This window comes from Myotis yumanensis, unplaced genomic scaffold (assembly GCF_028538775.1).
Source record: "Myotis yumanensis isolate MYYU_CA2020_CCGP unplaced genomic scaffold, mMyoYum1.0.hap1 SCAF_9, whole genome shotgun sequence".
Taxonomy (NCBI): domain Eukaryota; kingdom Metazoa; phylum Chordata; class Mammalia; order Chiroptera; family Vespertilionidae; genus Myotis; species Myotis yumanensis.
Genome location: NW_027223760.1, coordinates 38733848 through 38751158, shown reverse-complemented (window position 1 = coordinate 38751158; position 17311 = coordinate 38733848). Strand labels below are relative to the sequence as shown.

At 39.6% G+C, this 17311-nt stretch overlaps 1 protein-coding gene across 1 annotated transcript in view; it reads left to right on the top strand.

The window, feature by feature from the left end:
* The window catches only part of SEMA3C (semaphorin 3C), a 169030-nt gene that overhangs the window by 71333 nt on the left and 80386 nt on the right, over positions 1-17311 (top strand). Inside the window, exons 3-4 of the mRNA XM_070424142.1 lie at positions 7499-7659; positions 10200-10262. Of these exons, the coding sequence (XP_070280243.1) occupies positions 7499-7659; positions 10200-10262 (224 nt within the window). The remainder of the gene's footprint in view (positions 1-7498; positions 7660-10199; positions 10263-17311) is intronic.

Below are 17311 nucleotides of genomic sequence, written 5' to 3'. Positions count from 1 at the left end.
GCTCCAATTGCTATTCTATGCCCCTCCCTCTTTTTTCTTTGTTGTTATGTTTCTGCTTTTGTTTTGCTGACAACCTTGAAACTACTGTTCTCAACGTGGACACACTGTTTTTGAGCACTTTGCCCCAAAGCAGCTTCTCCGAAGTGTCAAGGCCTCTAGAAAGGAGGCGTCAGATGAAGTGTTTCCTCCTCTTCACGTTTATCTCCCCTGTTTCCATGTGGAGTGGACACTCTGAACTAGGCCTCCCTGACAGCCCGAATGCTCACCCCTGCTGTCCTCTACAGCTTAGCAACGGGTTCAGATTTAGTTCTACTTTTCAGAAGTTACTTCCTTCCAATGCAGAGACTCTCAAGACAATTTAGTTATTTTCTAATTGTCTATTCTTCCTCTTCTGAGATAGAATCCAAAACCACTGCCCATACAAGGAGCCTGATAGTGGCACCTAACATCTTTGAAGTCTACTCTCATGTTTCCCAAGTAAGTTTAGAGGAAGAGACTTAAGTTAGAACTTAAAATTGTCCAGTTTATTGAACCACACAACACACATAGAATATGTTTTAGGTATGGGGAAGGAAAGTTTGATTTTGGTTTAGCTTCATATTGTGTCCAGAAAAGACACAGTTATATTACTGTGGTCATGTTTCTAAGATAGGCTTTAAACAGACCCTTTCTTCCTGTCAGATTAATCATAATATGAAGGGTCCAGTCAGCTTTACAGATATTCTACAATAGTAGATAACACTTGTAGAGTGTGAAAAAGAGATTATTTTCATGAACACTTTTATTGCTGCAGGGAACATTAGGGATCATTCTGATTAATAAATAATCCCATTCTTCCTTTTGTTTTGTAGATTTAAGGTCCAGAGTGAGGGAGGGGAGGTAGAAAGGAGTGATTACAGGAAGGGGGCAAACCAAGGCCTGTATCAACAAATGGTGAAGCTAGAGCTTTATCCCTAGTTGGCTAATTCCAAAACAGAGCTTCCCCCTCCATTCACTTTACCTTTTAATAGTAATAAAATATTATCACAAACACTCCAATTTTTGAAATTTGATAGCATAGTTTTCTTTTATTGGTTCAGGCTCATAATTTTTAGTTCATAGTTCACCAAGATCAAGAGATTATAAAACTCAATGAAACAGGGGAAAAAAGGGTAGGGTAGAATGTGAATGAACAAATAGCTTTATCTCATATTCAGAGGCAGTTCAACTGCAAAACTTTACAGAAGACAGACCGGATCTTCCACCGCTGAACCCATGGCGTTTTAGATCATTTCAAATGATCTTCCACTTTCAGACAGCCTTTAAGAGAAAACCACAAAGAGAAATTGAGCAAGTATCAGCAGACCTCAGACCTGACCTCATCTAGAGGATCAAGGAAGTCTTTATGAATCCGTCCAATTTCAATTACATGGAAGCTACTGCTTGAGTTCTGAGTAGGAGTGAGAAGAAAGCAGGAAGAATCCTTTCAGCAGCAGAAATAACACCCACAAAGGCCCTGAGGCAGAAGTGAGGGAGGGAAGTAGTTTGAAGATGTGAAAAGAAGACCAGAAGGGCGAGAACACAAAGGAAATAGGCAAATACTATAGTGATGATTGAGATTTTCCACTGAGGTAATGTTGGACCAGATCATGGCAGGTCTTAAAGGCCATGTTAAGAACTCTGGATTTTGTGCTAAAAGCAATTGAAAGCCATCCAGACAAGACGAGGAAGCTTAAAAGTACAGTGATCATATAACTTAACATCCAAACCATGCATCTTTTAAATGCAGAGGGGGCACTATTTGCTGAGAAAACAGCCGGGGGCAAGAGAGTATCTGATTGAGCGCACAGGTTAAGAAACTCACCTTGCTGTGAATCCTGGCTCTATCCTCCTCTACTCATTACTGTGTGATCTTTGTTACATTGCTCAAATGAGCTGAATTTTAGTTTCTTTATATGTAGAACAGGAATAATGTTAAGGCCTAACACAAAAACTTAAAAAAAAAAAAAACTTTATTGTTGAAAGTATTGCGTATGTTCCTTTTTTCCTCCCACTGACCCTTTATAGCCCTTCCCCTGCCCCACGCCCCAAGACTCCACCACCCTATTGTCTGTGTCCATGGGTTATGAATTTATACACATGAACATAAAAGCTTTGAATGCAAGTTACATGAAATCATTTTATAAGGCACCTAGAATAGCTACGCTTACTGATAAACCCACAAGTGGTAGCTATTTGGGACTATTATTATCATTATTTAGTTTCTTTTTATTGTTAGTGTATTTCATTTTATTGTTGTATTACAGATGTCCCTCAACCCCCTTTGCCCCCCTCCACCAGGCTCCCACCCCACTCCAGGCCTTCACCTCAGTATTGTCTCTACCCATGGCTTATACATATATGCAAATAAGTGATTTGGTTAATCTCTCCCTTCCTCTGAGATTCTGTTTGGTGCTTATATGTCTCTGGACCTATTTGTTGGTCCGTTTATTTTGTTCACTAGATTCCACATATAAGTGACATCATGTGATGTTTGTCTTTCTCTGACTGGCATATTTTGCTTAGCAGAACAATCCCTACGTCCCTCTATGGCTATGCTGTCTCAAAGGATAATGGAATGATTATTTTTGAGCAAATGTGGTTTTAACAAAATGCCTTCTGGTCTCTCTTTGCCTTAGGAATCAGGAGCTGTGGTTTCAGTCCCCTGAAGTTTCACTGCTCTTGATTTTACCTGCCCGTTTGCCCTAAAGGGACAGGTGACGTTCAGTTTTTAACCCCGTTTGAAAAGAGTGAGCCTCGGGGAGAGGATGGGTCAGGAAAGCCCCGTCTACTTAAAATTCTTCTGGGGTTAGACATTCAGAAGAAGAAATCACTCTGAGGGTAGCAATATCTCTGAAATGAAAGATATCCTAAGGATTTCCTTTGAAATCTGTAGATGCCCGTTCTGCCTGAGAGAGCAGAGGTTTATGTTGACAACTTCATGGTGGGCTGAGCAAACAGAGTGCAGTTACGTGACAGAAGATGATGGAAGCTTCAGTCAAAGACAGACCACATATACCGTGGTGTCTGATAATCTTAAGATTATACTGGACTATAAGCAAATGTTTGTGATATTGAAAGTATTGAATTTACTGCTACCTCTATGTGCTTTAAATAGACCAGGAAGGTCGGCATGCTGCCCACCCAGCTTGCTGGCAGCTGGGCCAAGGGACTATCTAGGAAGGAAGAGGAATAGGCTGGGAAGGAGGGGCACCTAGGAGCCTGCTCCGTGCACGCCTGCCCACAAACGGACACACACACACACACACACACACACACTCACTCCTGTGCACAAACTCATTTCCCGTCTTTCCCCTCCCTCCCTTTCTTCCTCTCTCTCCTTTTTCTATCCTCCCACTCCTCTCTCTCTCCCTTTCATTATTTCTCATCTTAAGCTTTACCTCTCTGGGTCTCTGGATCTCTGCTCTCCTTTTCCCCCTCCCCTTCTCCTCCTTCTTGCTCTCTCCCTCACTCCCTCTGTCCTGATATCTACTCCTCCTCTCAGCGCCTGCCTTCACAGCCCTCCCCTTGCATCCCCAGTGTGTGCAAGTGTGCTCGCACAGCCTTTACTGTACCTTTTCTTTTTAGATACACAAATGATGTTGTGTTACAATTGCCTACAATATTTAGTAAGTAAATGGCTGTACAAACTTGTAGCCTGGGAGCAACTGGCGGACCACTGGTGGTCCGTGAGGTCCGAAAGGTTGGCGACTGCTGGGCTAGACAGTATAGCCCATGTGTGGAGTGGGCTATCCCATCTAGTTTGTGTTAGCACTCCATGATGTAAGCACCATGATCAAATCACCTAAAGACTCATTTCTCATAATGTGCCTCCATTGGCCAGTGAAGCATGACCATAACAGAATGAAAGGTAAAATTTGGAATTGTCGTAAGGCCATGGTATCTTCATATTTGTGTCCTCTTATCTGAGCAAAGTGTCCAGCCTGCTGTGATAAGAGCTCAATAAATATGTATTGAATACATCAATTACATAAATTAATAACATGTCAAGAACTTTAAATCTAATTAATGAGTAACCGTTGCATATGTTTCTAATAGAGAGACCTCTGGGAGTTGATTTTTAATCAAGTAATCTTTGGCTTGTATTTCAAATTTATAAAAGGCCAAAGATAATTTAGTATTCTGAGCAAATGAGTTCCCCTTCTTAGTAGTTTGAGATATATATTATTCATAAAAGAAAACCCTAGACCAGGGGTGGGCAAACTTTTTGACTCGAGGGCCACAATGGGTTCTTAAACTGGACCGGAGGGCCGGAACAAAAGCATGGATGGAGTGTTTGTGTGAACTAATATAAATTCAAAGTAAACATCATTACATAAAAGGGTACGGCCTTTTTTTTTTTTTTTTTAGTTTTATTCATTTCAAACGGGCCGGATCCGGCCCGAGGGCCGTAGTTTGCCCACGGCTGCCCTAGACTCTCCACCCTCCTCCAGAGAGAGAGAGAGAGAGAGCGCTATTTGAGTTATTTTGACTTAAGTCACCTCAAATATTAAGATCACTGACTGGCCCTAACCAGTTTGGCTCAGTGGATAGAGCGTCGGCCTGTGGACTGAAGGGTCCCAGGTTCGATTCCAGTCAAGGGCATGTACCTTGGTTGCATTTCTCTCTCATCGATGTTTCTAGCTCTCTACCCCTCTCCCTTCCTCTCTGTAAAAAATCAATGAAATATATTATAAAAAAAAAGATCTCCAACTGACTTAACAGAGAACAAATGTTAGTATTTACTGTGGTTAGGGGCAAAGTGTGATTTACAGACAGCATATATTATACATATTAAACTATATTGTAATTGCTACAGCAATATGTTGACTATCTTCAGTAGGACCCCAAAGCTTATATTGCTAGGGTTTATATTTGGGGGGAATGTACTGTTCCCCCAGGCTTGGTTAAATTCTCAAGGCTCACAATAATGTCTATCACAAAGAAAAGTCAATGTTAATACATGAATTTCAGGTAAGCATATTGAGCTGCAGATTTTCCCTCAGGGAACATTGGCATGGAACGCATGACAGTAATTTCCCATCATAGAACTCTACAGTAATGTAGATTTCAGGATAGAAGCATGCAGTATTTTTTTAATAATGTTTCCCAGGAGATTTTCCCAGGGACTTAGAGACCTACACTGCCCTTCGGGGGCCACTACGTTGTCTAATACCGCATACTCTCAGCCAAAGTTCCTTTCGATCAGTTGAGCATGTCCTGAGAAACAAAACAACTAGTTGTACTTCCAGTGCTGTAAAAAGGATGACATCATTGCTAAGATTTAAAGAACTGTAGCACAGCGCCATTCTTTTCGTTTGTTTAGAGGAGAAACCAATAATTGTGATTTCCTTTTCTCACTGCACCCACGTCATTAAATTAGTCATTTTCTCTAACTGTATTCATCGACTTAAGTTGGCTCTACATTAAACCAAAATGATGGATTCTTTAGTCATTCTTTTCCTAGATAGATAAAAATCTTCAATGCTTTGAACTCATCTCTTTATTAAGTAAAAAAAATAAATAAGAATTTCGTATTTTGTGTTGTTTTTTTCCCAAGCCCCAAAGTTCAATTAGGGCTAACTAACAGCAACTTAAATAGCATTTTAACTAAATAGCCTTGGCTTGTAGGCTTCCAACAGGGGCCCTTCTAAAGTAAATCTTCCTTGGTTAACAGCTGTCAACTGTCAGTGAGCTAAAGGTAATTAAATTTGAAGATAGCTTTATGGCTCAGAAAAATAGATAAAAATCCTCAGACCAGAAAGGTCTTAAGTTAATGTAGTTATTGCTCCCTGTGGTATTTGAATTAATGCAAGAAATTGATTATTTTCTAACAAAACAGTTAAAGAGGAGAACTACCATTGTTTGTTAATTGCAGGTAAAATTCAGTTGGGGCTGTTTACCCTACTAAGATCACACTCCTGATTTCACTTCATTATAGATTAGGAAGAAAAGGGAAAAAGGGAAAAAAAAGAGTATTAAAAAAGAATACCCAAACTAAAGAAATCATGGTAGCAAGGGTGAGAAGGTGGTAGTTAGGGTCTTTGAACACTCAAAAGATATATCAGCTGATAAGGGTTTCAACAACAGAAATGAAAACTTCAATTCAAGGTGCCTATGAAATACAAGAATTTTTTTTTTAATTTTACATAACAGCAGTAGTTCAGTTATAGCGCAGTTCCAGGGGAGTTCAGAGATTAAGTGCTTTTTTAAAGAACTGAGCTTTTCCCCCCTAAATTCCTGCTTGTCATTCTCAGCTAGTAATCCTGGTAGCTGCAATTGCTACAAGTATAATATGCTCACACACCAATGTCCAGAGGTAGAAAAAGTGGCACCTTTTTGGGGTGCCACTTTTTGAGACCCAAGAAATATTTTCAATACCCCTGCAGAGCTTCTCTTTAAGTCTCATAGACCATAACTAGTCAGAGGCCACATTTAAACCACTCACTGGTTAGGGGAATGGAACCACTATCATTGGCATAGACCAGCTCTGCCAACAGGAAATTTTATTACCGGGAATCGAACCGTGACCTCATGGTTCATAGGTCAGTGCTCAACCACTGAGCCAGGCCAGCAGGGCCAGAAAGCGTATTCTTGTACAGTTTTTCATTCTTTTATGATTATAATCAAAAGAACAAAGAAAACATCAACTCTTTGAATGGAAAAGTCTTAAGTTGTGCAAAAGAGCATTTTGACTGGAAAAAAAATTGATTCTGCTATAATTGTTATTGATTTTTGTGTTGTCATGGTGCATTCCTTATATTCAAAGTTCAGCTGTACTGGCGCATATTTAATGTAAAAGAAGTTAAATGAACATGAGTCACTGATTATTGAGATACTGAAATCTAACCATTCAGAACATCTGAAAATTTATTATTTTTTTCCTATAATATATACATTAAACATTTAAACGACATTACCTTTTTATGGAGTATACTGGGAAAAATAGGTTTCTTTTTAAGTAATTTATTTTAAAAATATATTAAACTGGTTAGAATTATGTTGAGGAAGTAAGGTAAATATTTAGAGTAGGAAATAATTCTAAAATGATGTACTGAGTCCAACAATAAAACATTAAGACAAACTAGGAAGACATTCACACTGCCATTGTTTATTTGTTTGTTTGTTGGGCTTTATTTGTGTTTCAATCTGCTAACTTACTATATATTTTTGGCTAATCTGTTTGAACTAGCTGATGACAGCCAGGAATAAAACTCAGTTGAGATTCTTGCAAAATGTGAATAATTTTGTAATCAAATGTCATCACCATAAACTTTAAAATTGCATTTATTGATTTATGTTTTATTTCAGAGACAATGAATAAAAATATCCACTGAAATAACTAATTTCTAATTAATTTATTATTGTAGGAGGAAAATGTATCATTACATTTTTGGTAATATTTCTGTAAGATCATTTTTATTAAATTAATAGAATCATAGAAACATATCTATTTTCACTGTGTTGTTCACTATTTCAGAGCTTCGAGAAACCAAGACCTCTGAATACTTCAGCCTGTCTCACCATCCTTTAGACTATAGGATATTATTAATGGATGAAGATCAGGACCGGATATATGTGGGCAGCAAAGATCACATTCTTTCCTTGAATATTAACAATATAAGTCAAGAAGCTTTGAGTGTAAGTGTATTACTTTCGTGAGGGCAATGTTGACCTCCCTACTTGCTTTTTTCTTTAAAGACTTAAAATACAATAATAAATTATGTATTTCATTAGAACAATAGAAAATACCAGTTGCATGTTTATACATAATTGGAAGTTCGTACTTATTTAATGGACTGAAAATATAAAATCAATTCAGTTTTCTTTGTCTAGTTTTATAGTTTTAAACAATCTAAAATCTGAAGCTAACTGAGAAAACACTTCCTGTTTATACATATACTAGAGGCCCGGTGCACAAAAATTTGTGCACTTGGGGGGCGGGGAGAGGGGGGTCCCCCAGCCCGGCCTGTGCCCTCTTGCAGTCTGGGACCCCTCGGGAGATAACGACCTGCTGGCTTAGGCCTGCTCCCGGGTGGCAGAGGACAGGCCCAATCCCTAAGTGCAGCCCCTGGTCAGGCTCAGGGCAGGGCCGATTGGGGAGTTGGGGCGCCGCCCCGTCATGCACAGAGCAGGGCGGATCGGGAGGTTGCAATGCCACCCTAAGTCACGCTCAAGGTAGGGCCGATTGGGGGGTTGGGGCACCGCCCCCTGTCACACTCAAAGCAGGGTCGATGGGGAGGTTGTGGCGCCACCCCCTGTCACGCACAGAGCAGGGCCGATCAGGGAGTTGGGGTGCTGCCCCCTGTCACTCACAGAGCAGGGCCAATCAGGGGGTTGGGGCACTGCCCCCGTCACTCACAGAGCAGGGCTAATCGGGGTTGGGGCGCTGCCCCCTGTCACTCACAGAGCAGGGCCCATCAGGGGGGTTGGGGCTCCATACCCTGTCACTCACAGAGCAGGGTCAATCAGGGGGTTGGGGAGCTCCCCCCTGTCACACACAGAGTAGGGCCGATAGGGGAATTGGGGCACCGCCCCCTGTCACCCACAGAGCAGGGCCGATCAGGGGGTTGGGGTGCTGCACCCTGTCACACTCAGGGCAGGGCCAATGGGGAGGTTATGGCTCTACCCTGTCACACACAGAGAAGAGCCCGTGGGGGGGCCGGGGGGGTTGGGGCGCCGCACCCTGTCACACACAGAGCAGGGCTGATAGGGAGGTTGTGGCCCCGCCCCCTGTCACACACAGAGCAGGGCTGATCAGGGGGTTTGGGCGCTGCCCCCTGTCACGCTGATCCCGGTGCCGGGAGGCATATTACCCTTTTACTATATAGATTAGAGGCCTGGTGCACGGGTGGGGGCTGGCTGGTTTGTCCTGAAGGGTGTCCTGGATCAGGGTGGGGGTCCCCACTGGGGTGCCTGGCCAGTCTGGGTGAGGGGCTGAGGGCTGTTTTCCGGGTGGTGAGTGACTGAAGCTCCCAACCGCTCCTTGTTTTCTTTTTTTTTTTTATTCTGGACCAGCTTTAGCTCTGAGGCCTCGCTGCTGAAAACATCGATACAAAGTTTCGGTCCACCTGGCTTTCAGTTGACTGATTTCTGGGGTTTTGTTTAGCTTCTTATTTGCAACATAGTACATAGTTGCTTAGAGTTGCAGCTGAGAGGCCGGCAAGTGAGGCGGGGAACGTTGGAGTCCGCAGCAAGCAAGCCTCATGCTCGCTTCAGTGCCTGGCTGCCGGCTGCCATCTTGGCTGACAGTTAATTTGCATATACTCACTGATTAGCCAATGAAAAGGGTAGCGGTCGTACGCTAATTACCATGTTTCTCTTTTATTAGTGTAGATAGAACAAGAAAAAGAGAAGACTAGAGCATAGCATGAAAAAAATGGTCAGATTAAAGGAAGACCTACCTTGTCATTTATTTGTAATTCAAGAAGTCCTTGGAAGGAATACAATTATTAAATGCACTATTCTTTGAACAAATGTAGCCCATATTTGTCATTCTGTTTCACAACAAGGAAATAAATTGAGACTCACTGGAGTAAAGAAATAAAAGTAGATTCACGATAAATTTATTACAGAAAGGAGATTTCAGGACTTGTTATTTTAAAAATGGACAGCAGACAAAGAAATAATCTTCACTACCAGACCTGAGCCAAGGCAACAATGACTTGGAATGCTAGGACAGTATTTCAGAGCAGGAGCCTTTTGGATTCTATCCAAGCTATTTTAACTGTGGATGTACCTGGGTGCCCCATTTTAATTAAATCCACAGCCTAGCTTGTAGTTTTTTCAAAATAATATTAAACTGAGATTGCAATATAAATGTAAATTCATTGTGATATAAGCAGTTGGGAAAAGTGTATTATAAATAAAAAAGAGGAAATATACCTTATATTGTGCACATTAATAATGACCTCATTTTAATATAATAGCATTAGTAAGGGGGCATATATTGAAGTGCTTTTGTTAAAAGAAAGATTGATGGAAGGAATAAAAAGATAAGTCTTACAATAAAATTATAAAATCTTTATTCATTTAAGTTCATAAAAGGAAAGAAGATAGAATTTTGAAGTAGAAATACAGAAACATCTTAAAGAAATCTGTTAGCATAAAGTAAATGACGAGCATTGAGCTGTCCTATGTACAGTGAGATTTATGCAATCTATATTTTCCTTTCTGAGCAGGTTTTCTGGCCAGCGTCTACAATCAAAGTCGAAGAGTGCAAAATGGCTGGCAAAGATCCCACAGTGAGTGCTTTAAAAAAAAAACCCAGAACTTAAATATTTGGTCTTCGAATCCATGTATCTTGAGTGCAGCCAGGAGTGAGACAACGGGTGTTGGTGTTTTAAATCCTCTGCTGGACACATGGTAAAAAATGTAAATACAGAAAGATTGGAACTCTTAAACATTGTAATTTAGGAATTCCTGACTGGGTAAAACTTTCTTGACTTGCTTTCATTATTGCACCCTGACACTTTCCATGATAAATTTCAGTAATAACCCCTGTTCCAAGTGGACCCAACCTGTGGAATTCTCAGGAGGCTGCGGGAATAATGATAATGCAAGACTCTGGACCAACTCCCAGATACCATGCAGGCTTTTCCTACGAAAGTTTCTCAGCAGAAGGGCTGTGGTCAGCCAGCACATTCTAGAGGCATAAATCACCAGTGATGACTGGTGTCTTTGTTAATTAAAAATAACCATAGAAACAAAATTGGGACAGGTTTAAATATCAATAGATTGTCAATGTGAGGCACTAGAAACACTTGTAAAAATTATGTTACTTTAGGTAGGAGTCCAGAGTCAAGGAATAAACCTATATTGATTGCTGCTAACGACTTGCTGAAATTGACAGATTATGCTTTTTTTTTTAATTAATCCTCACCCCAGGATATATTTTCCACTGATTTTTAGAGACAGTGGAAGGGAGGGAGAGAGGGAGGGAGAGAAAGAGAACATTAGTTAGAGAGAAACACAATTATTGGGTCGAACCCATGACCCTCTAGCCACTGAGACACACTGGCCAGGACTGACAGATTATTCTTGAATATTATAAAATAAATACAGGAAAAAATATCTAATGTGCATAAGTCATTTAATGTTTATAATGAAGCATATATGTCATTTCACCTTATTTCAAATCATGAAAAAAAATAACATAATAGATCCAAGTATCAAAATTGCTTGCTCTTATATTAATAACTTGGTTGCCCGGGTGGTGTGGCTCAGTGGTTGAATGTTGACCTATGAACCAGGAGGTCAGGGTTCAATTCCTGGTCAGGAAACATGCCCAGGTTGAGGATTCTATCCCCAGTAGGGAGCATGCAGGAGGTAGCCAATCCGTGATTCTCTGACATTATTGATGTTTCTCTCTCTTCCTCCTCTTTCCTTTCTCTGATATACATTTTTTAAAAAGATATTAAAAAAAAAGAAGTCTCTTTTTTTTTTAATTATCACCAAAGGACATGTTTATTGATTTTAGAGAGAGAGGGAGAGAGAGACAGAGAGAAAGGGAGAGACATTGGTGTGAGAGGTAAACTTCAATCAGTTTCCTCCTGTTTGCACCCCCACCTGGGTTGGAAAGTGCACCCTAGGTATGTGCCCTGACTTGAAATCAAACCTGCAACCTTTTGATGTATGGGACAATCCTCCAACCAACTGAGCCACCCAGCCAGGGCAGAAGTTTCTTTAGATATTCATTCTTTCAATCACTTTTTCAACAAATACTGATACCTACTATGCATCTGGCATAATGTTAATTGCTAGAGGTACAATTTTAGGCTAAAATAGACATATTTGACTCTCATAAACTTTATTATCTTGTTAAAGAAGTCAACATCCTATATAATAAAAGGCTAATAGGCAAATTGACTGAATGGTGGAATGACCGGTTGCTATGACGTGCACTGACCACCAGGGGGCAGACGCTCAACACAGGAGGGAGCGCCCACAGGGAGAGGCCACTCAGCCAGAAGCCAGGCTCAAGGCTGGTGAATGCAGCAGTGGTGTCGGGAGTGCTAATGACCCCTCGAGGGATGTCTGAGGGGAGCGGGCCTAAGCTGGCAAGCAGACATCCCTCAAGGGGTTCCAGACTGCGAGAGGGCAGAGGCCAGGCTGAGGGACCCCTCCCCCCCTCTAGTTAATCTAATAAGCATGGAAATACGTACATCCTAATTCAGGTGTGAGATTGAAATATGGTGATTGGGTAGCAAAACTAATAAATGTATACACACACACACACACACACACACACACACAATCAGGTCTAAGGTCAAATAACAGCCTTGACTTAGGGTTGACTAAACACTTACCATTGTAAGTGTAGCATTCATTATAAGTATAGAGGTAAGAAATGCTGATTTTAGGAGAGAAGGCTGTGCGCTGAGCCTTGGTAATAAGTACTTCAGAGATTCATCAGATTGGTTCACACAAAGAAAGACTAACCCTTGTGGAAGGAGAAAGTGTGGAAATGAGCTTTTTATTTTCATTGACTCTTAATAGTCCCAGGTTTCAGGTTCTAAAAAGGTCAGGCTCAGTGCAGGTCCACGGAAGAACCTGGAATGTTGAATCTCCAGGTCTCAGTGGAAGGTGTTCTTGGCAAGAGCTCACCAGGAGTGACTCAGCAATGGTCTCACTTTTTCAGTTCCATAACTCACCTTATAAGGGAAATTTAAAAGTGGGCAGAAGGAGCTTGCAGGAGCATTTTTGCTACCCATAAGATTTTGTAGACCACTTTCTGGGGGGAAAAATCCAGGAAAATGTGGAAAAACATTTGTAAGAATATTATAATAGCCTTCTAGGGAGTGAGTAGAATGAAGTATTCTTTTGTGGGATACACTTTTTTGTCCCCTGAAGCTATTGTGTCAATAATGATGCATGAATTAAACTATTTTCTTTCATTCTCGAATGTAGAGATTTTTTTCCACTAATGCGTATCTGATCATGAGTTGCTTTTTGCCGCAGTAATATCCTGTGGCTGTAATTACTGGATTTAATTGTCCTTTGTTCAAAAAGATTTATATTTCCCATTTATCCAGGATATGTAGGATTTGGATACCTTTGCACGTTCTTGTTCCAAAACTTGCTGTTGATTTTCTAAAGAATCTTAGCTAAGTCATTAAATTTCTTTCTCTCTTTGGCAAAATTAAAAGGCTCTGTTATTTGCTCTCTTGTAATTAAAAGTCATTAGATAAAATCTTCAGTACATGCTTATGTTTTCCCATAGTTTTGTCATACTGTAATGTCATTCATAGATATCTTTAAATTCTGCCATAGAGCCCATTAGTATACACAATGTAAGTAACTGGTGGAGGGTTCTGTTCTAGCACAGCCAAAATTGTTGGGTCCTGGGAAGTAGCAATCTGACGCTTTCAAATAAATGCTCTGTCTGTGCTAAATAAGAACGTTTGACAAACCCATCTCATTTCATACATCCAAGATACCTACAGAGAAGCATGCTTTCATCAGACCAAAGGAAAAAGGCTAGTGGTAGAAAAATGATGGTAAATAGGCCTTTAGAAGTTTTATAGAGCAACACATTTTATTATACTTTTCCATGAAACCAAGATTACAGAATTTCTTAACTCTGCTAGAATTTCAGTTTTTTTATGTGGGAATTGAATAGTTTAATTGGCATGAATGAGTTCTTGTGAAGAAACCAGAGGTCAACGAGGTTGGAGTTCCTACTTTCAAGAGTCTTTACAATGTACTAGAGATGATGAGACATATATGCAATAATTATCAAATAATAATAGGCAACATTTCATGAAACGGGCCATCACTTTTCTGTGTGCTTTATTTTAATTCTCATAACAATGCCACAAGATGGACCTTATTGTTATCATCTACATTTTCAAGATAAAGAAACTGAGTCACTAAAAATAGTAAGTAGGAGGTCACTATCTGAGCAGGCACACATGGCTCTAAATCCTGCACCCTTAGCCAACCAAACATGCCACCTCACTAGGAAGAGTATGGTAGATGCTAAGGATACGCATAAAAGAAGAAGAAAAATGACATGGCAGCTGGGATATTTAGGAAAAGCTCAAAAGATATGGTGGCAACTATATTGTTTTATGTTAACCTGCCCCTTATTTTATTTCAATGGTACTGATACCTTTTCTCTCTTTCAGCCTTTGGTACATGATACATGCGATTCTCTTCTTGTTTAGTTACTTTCCCATTATTTTAGCCTGGGAATCATCTGTTCATTCTTTAAAGAAACAGTGCAGATGTCACGTTTCTGGAGTCTTCTCTCCCAACCTGGGCCCGGGCCAGCCACCCTTCCACCCGCCACGGGCAGACCCAAAATACACTAGCACTTTTTTCCACTGTAGTTCTTAACTTTAACTCTCCCTTTATGATTGGAAATACCTGGTAATAAGTGTCATTATCCCCAGGGCCCGGATCTGGATCTAGCTACTTCATAAAATTTAAATAACATCTGAAAAAATAGACATGGAAATAGTCAAGCACGGAAATCTTTTCCAAGTGGCTCGTTAGAGGTTGGGGAATCCACACAGTGAACAATGAGTTTACTAATGCTCTTAGATTAAACATGTTTGTTGTAAATTATTTCATACGCATTTCAGTAGTATATTTTGGTTAAATTTTAAAAATTGCTTTTAACACTCCGGTGTGGGGTGAATTTCCCGCCAAAATATAAGATGGCGCGGGCAATTATTTAGGTTTCCCGCGCAAAATCAGGGATTTTTATGATACCTATTACCCCAATGGGTATGAAACGGTTCGCATACGCAGGTAGGTATCTTTGTGAACGGCAAACAAACAAATATTTGGTAATACGCAGTTACAATCGGCCCGAGTTTACACGTTTCCCGCACTCCACCGCAAATCTATATGAACCGAGTTAAGACGGCTCCCGCGGAGTATGCGCAATTCACGCGAGCCGACTTAACTCGTTTCCCGTACTAAGGAAAACAAAGTAATGACCATTTAAATTCATACTGCTGTGTAACAATTGAAAGGAAAAATAAAACCTAGAATCAAGCATTCTTTATTCCTTGAGATTTTTTACTTATCTGAAATTTTAAAATTAGAAAATAATTAATTACTAGAAATTAATTCAATATAATTTAAAATTTCACCCCAGGTAATAATATTGCTACAATCACCTAATGTTCATAAGGAAAATAAATGAGCATGGTGGAAAAACATGTAATTTTTTCCCCCTCAGCTAAAGAGAGATTAAGCTACCGTCCATTCTCCTTTCTGCCCCTATGTATTCACGTTCTTACATGCTCCATTTATTTCTAAATGTTAATATTTTACTCATATTCTAAATAATTTGAGCTAAACAATAGCACATGCTGTCAAACATACCCAATGAGATAGGGCATAATGATTTGCTAAGTTAATATTCTAAGAGCTCCTTGAAAATTAAGCAGGGTTATATATATTTAGACATATATGCATTACATGCACACAATGTCAAACTTGATTTATTAATTATAGAGTATCCATTTACCTATTTTTGTGATCAGAGGATCCTAAACTACTGGAAAATATCTTTTCTTTAGTAATACACTTAACAAAGTACCTTGATTTATTCCCCAGAACAAAGGATTGTAGGCGGAAAAAAAATAATCCCTCTCCCTTCCCCCTCCCCCCCCCCCCTATTGCATAGTATGGATCATGAAAAGTCAATATTTTTAATACCCTATTCATCTGTGCTCCGGAATATATTTTAAAAACGTCTGTTTTTAAATTATGCAACTAATATATGTTTAATATAGAAATTTTTAAAGACCAAGAAAAGCATATAGCACACAGTAAATACTATATTTCTGTTAAGTAAATAAAATAAATGCACTATCCAAATATAGTAAATTTGAAAAAAAAACAAATATAGTAAATTAAAAATTGGGGTATATTATTTCAGCATTTTATTTTTTAATATATTTTTATTGATTTCAGAGAGAAAGGGAGAGGGAGAAAGAGATAGAAACATCAGTGATGAGAGAAAATCATTAATCAGCTGCCTCCTGCAACGTCCCCCACTGGGGATCGAGCCCGCAACCTGGGCATGTGCCCTTGACAGGAATCGAATCCAGGACCCCTCAGTCTGCAGGCCAATGCTCTATCCACTGAGCCAAACCAGCTAGGGCTATTTCAGCATTTTATTACATGACATATGTAGTATATGAATAAAAGGACATTATATTCTGCATAATGTTAGCAGCCTGATTTTTCATTTTACATTTAACATTTTACCAGAAAATACTTTCAAAATAGAGTTAAACAATTAAAAGAAAGCATGCATGGTGCTGAATTTTCCTGAAGTCTCGTTCCCCAAACCTTTCATGGATGCCTATTACGGTCAGGGCCTATATACTAAGCTCTGTGCAGGACAGATGCCCTATTTACTTCACAGGTTTGTATTGGCAGTTGGAATTGAAAATGTGTGTGAAAGAGTCTAATATCTAACCCAGTGTATATTTATTTGCCAGAAACTATTCCAAGTGCTTTATTATTATACAGGGTGTGGCAAAAGTAGGTTTACAGTTGTGATCAAGAAAAAACAGTTTATTCTTGTATTACTATTTAATTAACTATTGTATGTCTTCCATATAAACAACTGTAAACCTACTTTTGCCTCTATATTGCTCACAACAAATACTATCATCACCATTCGTAGATAAAAAGATTGAAGCACAGAGAAATTACATAAATGCCTCAAGTTCAAACAGCTAGTTAAAGATAAAGACAGATTTTTTAATAGCTCTGAGATTTGTTTACCTAAATCCACTCTCTATGCCCAGCTAAAGATTATGGCATGATGCCTGGCTGGCATGGCTCAGTGGTTGTCAACCTATGAACCAGAAGATCATGGTTTGATTCCCAGTCAGGGCACATGCTCGGGTTGTGGGCTTGGTCTCCAGTGTAGGGCATACAGGTGGCAGCTGATAAATGATTCTCTCTCATCGTTGATGTTTCTCTCGCTCTCCCTCTCCCTCCCTCTCTAAAATCAATTTAAATATATATATATATGTATATATGTGTGTGTGTATATATATATATATATATAGAGAGAGAGAGAGAGAGAGAGAGAGAGAGAGAGAGAGAGGGAGAGAGACACTATGGCATGATGACAGACCAACTCTAATTGTCTCTCTTGTTTCATCGGACAATAATCCTCTGTCTCTTCTAGGCACTATTCACCAAGTAAGTACTGCACTGCCATGCCTGTTTTTAATTCATGCTCTGCTGGTTTTTGTTTTGTTTTGTTTTGTTTTGTTTTGTTTTGTTTTCTCTACAAATTGATTTTATTATAATC